Raw genomic sequence first — 5,708 nt, forward strand, 5'->3', positions numbered from 1 at the left:
ACATTTAGTTTCAGTATAACTCTTTAAACATGTTTCACAGTCATTTTATTAAGAAAAGAATTTCTGTACAGACAAAATTAAAGCTAAAACACTAGGAACACAGAAGTACACATATGTTGTATATGTTAATGTACACATATTCAGAAAGCAGACAGACATAAACACATTAATAGTATTCTTTCAGGATTTTGTATAAACTGTGCTATTATTATCACAATTTCACAGTTTAACTGTTCAGTTTTTATTGCACTGCCTTGTTGGTAACTAGCTTAGTTTGCTGCTCTACAAACTGATAATGTCCCTTCTTTAATTAATTATTTTACAATAAACTCAAGAGTGAAAAATCATCACTGTTTCACCTTGCTGTAGCATATAACAGTAATGTTCGATTTATATAGCAGCTAATTTCTAAATTAAAACAGGAATTATGTGTGTGTGTGTTTGTATGTATATATATATATATATATATATATATATATATATATATATATATATATATAAACACGCACACACATACACACACACACACACACACACACACACACACACACACACACACACACACATATATATATTATAAATATATATATATATATATATATATATATAAGGGTTCACTGTGAAATCTTGAAATACTGAAATCCCAAATTTCAGTATTTCGAAAATTACATAGCCGAAACCTTCAAATCCAGAAAACCCATAATTGCGAAACTTAAAATCCCAAACCTACACTACACGCAGAGCACACACATAAACATACACACAACTTCCCCCCACAAGCACACAGACAAACCTAGACCACATATAAGCAGGGGGGCAAGCCACTCTGCACACCCCCATACTTAAATATACTAACTCCGAGATCGCACAAACACACAAAAGTAACTCACACTCACACATTTCATAGTCCCTCGCACACACACATCACAGTCACAACACACACTGACATACACTAAAGCCCCTAACCAACACACTTACACATACATACATACCTGAACTAACACCTAACCATTTACACACCACAATACTAGAAGCACTAATTCAAAATCTCCGTACTTCAGGATTTTGACTTTCGCGCTTCTGGCATTTCGGGATTTCAAGGTTTCGGTGTTATAATTTCGAAATACTGAAATTCGGGATTTCAGTATTTCAGAATTATGAACGGAACCCATATATATATATATATATATATATATATATATATATATATATATATTTCTGTTTAAATATTTCATTCGTGGCATATCCTTTATCTTTTAGGTGACTCAGAAAAGAAAATGCTATGTTGTTTATAAAAAGAAAACAATGTCTACTACCTCCAATATGATGTTATAGTTTAAATTTAAGTTTTATATGGTGGGATAGAGTTGTTTCTATGGCACAGAGAGAAAAAACTCTGAATGCAAGCCAGGTGCAACAGGCACCAGTGGGGGAGATGTGAGAATCAGAAACTGGATGTCCCACCTGAAGGGAGAGGGAGACAGATTGACCTACTGTTACTTTGGCATCTAACAGAGGCACTAGTCATAAATGGCAGACAGAAGGGTCAAGGCATGTATGTGGGTGAACCAAACAATGCACAACACTGTAGCCATTGGATGGCACAAGGGTAGGATTACTCCTATATGTCAGGCTGGTATTCCATGCCCGTGCCTTAACAACATGCACATCAGATCCACGAGAAATAAGGTCATGATGGCACTGCCATGTAATTCACTAGTCTGTAAACACTGAGAATCCATCATTAAAAATGGATGGTCCCAGTTATGGCAGGTGAAACCCTCAGATCATTTAACAGTAATGGGGATGGGGTACAAAGCTCTCTTCAAGGCTGCATTGTTGACAGCCCTTCTAATCATCTTTCATCCCTTAGGGGAAGAAATGGGTTCAAAGTAAATTGGAGGGGTCTGATGTTAGCAGGGTCAAGGGAAAACCATATAAAAGTTCTATGCAGTACATTCAGTTGGCCACTTTTTTATTTCTTGCTATGAAACATTATCAGCAGGCATCATATACTACTTTATAAACAAGATAATATGAGACATAAGTTAATATTAGCAGTGTATTAGCACTAATTTCACTCAGATTTATAACATACACAATTTTAGTCATTTTAAAGCAGCACACTGCTGTTCTTACTTCTAAATGAATACCACTAATGGTAACAAATAGTACACTAACTTACATGTGAAATCACACTATAGCAAAACATTCATGCTTTTTTTCCCTTAGGCTTACTACTGATGACTTTTTAGCGTGCAATCCTGTAGGAGCTTTATACCATTTGGTAATATCTATAACTGGAAAGATGACTTTTTCTGCTGCAGACTGCAATCTATGCTTTAGATATTCTAGACACAGATTTTAATGATTTAGATATTCTAGACACAGATTTTAATGATCTACCTTAAAATAATAGTATTTTCACTGGTGAATACCTGCTTTCTTCTGCAGATAAACACAGCAAAAAGTTTATCATCCGCAGTATGCATAGTCTCACCAGATAAGTTTGCTGTGACCTTTTTTGAAAAATAATACATCTGTATGGCATGTCAGCCATATCTTCGGTTTGCTGTAAAACATTAATGCACATCTTTTATATCTTATATGAATTAAATCTCATTTGGTCTGACAATATAATCATATAAATAACCCATATTATTCACAATACATAGATATAGTTATTAAGTCAAAGCAGAATTATTGTGAAGAGGTTATAAAAGTAACAGATTTTTTAAAGTGTTGGATGAATGTCACTCATCACTTTTGGAGTTTAGTGGAGTGACGATTGCAGTTCATTGTTCCAGTGATGGAATTTACTGATATAGGAAATGTCAGTTAAAACTAACATTTGACCTGCATGACAGATGTCAAGAAATGCATGTCTGTCTGATTAAATATTCTACACTTCATTTGGACCGTATACTGTCCAGAACTGTATATTCATATGAGCTGCCTCCACTCGGTGACCTTTATCAGCCTGAAAGGTGAGTGGAGACCTTAGTCCTTGTGGTGGATCCGGAGAGGACAGAATATAATCAATGCTAAATTTAATTTCTGAATCAGGTTTTCCAGGGGACAAGCTGTGTTGACCTTGTCTGCCAACAGTATCACTCTGAAAGAAAATTTCAGATTCCATTTGTGTAGATTCAGGTTCTGCTGGATTTTGATTGTAGGAGGCAACATGCACACATGCTTCAGTTGCTGTGGGTTCAGGAGTTGAAGGATTGTCTGCCCTGACTAAATGATCCTTAACTCCTCTTTTTATGTTTCTGCGTCTTCTCCTTCGCCTGTAATTTCCATTTTCAAACAGATCCAACATGGATTCACAACCTGACGCGAATGTCCAGTAGTTTCCTTTTCCTTTCTCATTTCCTTCCGTTCTTGGAACCTATTGTTGTTTAAACGTATATTAGTCACCACGCATCACAGAGGATGTATAAAATGAAGTTATTTATAAAGGCTGAATTTCACTTTAAACACTGTCCCCTTCAGGACAGATTCCTTGTATTTAAATTAACATCTGCATCTTTATAAGATCACGTTTACAAATACTGATTTTTATTGCACAGCATTTTTCTAATTAATACGCTGTACGCTTCCATCATTTAATTGACCACACATATACAAAACTGATATAAAAATAATAAAAACATAGCCTACCTTTACAAAGCAACTATTAAGAGACAAATTGTGCCTGATGGAATTCTGCCAAGCTCTCTGGTTTGATCTGTAGTATGGAAATTTTTTCATTATAAAATCGTAGATTCCTGAGAGTGTCACTTTGCTGCCAGGACTCTGCTGAATGGCCATTGCAATTAAGGCGATATAGCTGAACAGAGAAATAATTGGGATCATTCAAAGTTACTGAACATTTTTGGAAGAAATTATATTTGACAGAAGAGTGAATTATAATATTAACATTTTAAAAATAGTGTAAATTAAAATGTATTAACAGAAAATTAAGCTTGTCAAAAATGCAATAGCCGAGTAATGCAGAATATAACTAAAAGGACAAATAAAATAATTGCTGGTGTGAAAAAAAATTTTTTTTCAAAAAGTGCAGAACAAGCTTATAACAGTAACACTTAAAACATTGGCAGCAGTGTTGCAGTCACAATGTGTTTCTTGTTTGTACGCAAGTGTGTGTGTGTGTGTGTGTGTGTGTGTGTGTGTGTGTGTGTGTGTGTGTGTGTGATTTGTAACATATTGATATTTCCAAAGTACACATTTATCTGCCTCTTTGCATTTGTATTCCAGTACCCTGTGGCCAGCCCATTTCAATTTATTTTCTTACATATGATTTAGGTCTTCTAATTAAAGTACAGACATTTGTTTACCAAGTATGCGCACTATACCTGTAATGACTTTGTTTTCTAAAAACATAAATATATCCAAACCAAAATTTTATGACATGCTACAATTCTTCTGAGTTAAATAATATTACATATGTAAGAGGCAAGAAGTTATTAAATCACAAATAAAAGTTACATGGTTAACAAATACATAACAAGTTAGACTATCTATTCAACAAGATACAGTGAAAAAACATTAGGTAACAGTGCCCAATTATTTACTATGCTGAGTATTGTTTGCATAATTAAAGCAGGAGCAATTTCAAAAGACCTAAACATGTTAAATACTCAATACTCAGTTTTGAAAGTAAGACTGGCCTTGATAAGTTTTTATATATGGCAGTAGTATTTGTAGTATCATAACAATGCTATTTCTTTTTAGCTTTAACAAGCATATTGTACTTGCTAAGAAGATATACTATGCCTTTATAAAGGTAAATAAGGTATTAAGCAAGATGCATTATGAAACTAGATTTACCTGTATGCCGGTCTAGAGATTTTCTTCTCTTCATCAGAACTACATGTAGGATATTCATCACCGTCATAATTAAAGCAATTGTATGGATATTGTGAGTTGTCAAACATATTCACCTTCTGAACTGTCAGTAATACCTGGTGAATGTTTTCGTTGTCCCACTCTTCTCAGGATATGCTATATTTTTCAGTATGTGATCCACCAAAAACTGCAAGACAGGCAGTTCTCATGTATTGTCCTGATTATATGAAAGTCTCCTAATAACTGATTAAACTGGTTATTTATTTCATGAACCTTTGAACTCTGGGTGTGTACAACTGGTAGCTCCACATACACTCTCTCTCTTTATGGGTGGTCTGATTTGAGGAGGGAATTTTGCTCTCCACATCTACAAGCAGACAGAAATGAACCACTGAGATTAAGTTTCTTATCAAACAGCAGTTTTAGAAATGTATCATTCCTCATCTGGAAAATGATTATTATTCATAAACTTAGTGAACTGTATAGACTGGTCAACAATGCAAGTTCACAGGTTTACTCTGTAATTAAATATAATAGGCATAAACTGTATTTCCATTACTAAAGAGGAAGCTGTGTGTTGAAGGAAGGCTGACCAGAAACTATGAGGGACTTCTGTCAAGTAGTAAAGTGAAAGGAAAATAGCTGCAGGCAGGCAAGCTGCTTGTGAGGGCTTTGATCAGTAAGATGAATTAAACTAATAAGCCTGTGCGATGGTCTTGAATACTGTAACATTTTAATAGCTTTAGTATGCTTTATGAGTGCTCTCTAACTAAGGATGTAAACCATAGACATCATAAAATAAAAGTATAATAAGATAGATTAGATTGCATATACCATGCTGTAATCAAACTATAAAT

General features: G+C 34.4%; 1 protein-coding gene across 1 annotated transcript; it reads right to left on the reverse strand.

The window, feature by feature from the left end:
• Positions 1-2,902: 2,902 nt before the first annotated feature.
• FOXL3 (forkhead box L3) lies at positions 2,903-4,940 on the reverse strand. Its single transcript, XM_044088938.1, has 3 exons — positions 4,834-4,940; positions 3,664-3,832; positions 2,903-3,391 (listed from the first exon to the last, which is right to left on the reverse strand). The coding sequence occupies exons 1-3, from the start codon at positions 4,938-4,940 to the stop codon at positions 2,903-2,905; spliced, it is 765 nt and encodes a 254-aa protein (XP_043944873.1).
• Positions 4,941-5,708: the final 768 nt, after the last annotated feature.

The sequence above is a fragment of the Protopterus annectens genome, chromosome 12.part0 (genome assembly GCF_019279795.1).
Source record: "Protopterus annectens isolate FY-2018-M chromosome 12.part0, PAN1.0, whole genome shotgun sequence".
Classification (NCBI taxonomy): Eukaryota; Metazoa; Chordata; order Ceratodontiformes; family Protopteridae; genus Protopterus; species Protopterus annectens.

Excerpts from the sequence above, each read along its gene's own strand:
- FOXL3 (XM_044088938.1), bottom strand. The coding sequence starts at position 4,940 with ATGTTTGACAACTCACAATATCCATACAATTGCTTTAATTATGACGGT. Across the intron at positions 3,833-4,833 it reads ATCTCTAGACCGGCATACAG|CTATATCGCCTTAATTGCAA; the intron begins GTAAATCTAGTT and ends TTCTCTGTTCAG. Across the intron at positions 3,392-3,663 it reads TTAATAGTTGCTTTGTAAAG|GTTCCAAGAACGGAAGGAAA; the intron begins GTAGGCTATGTT and ends AAACAACAATAG.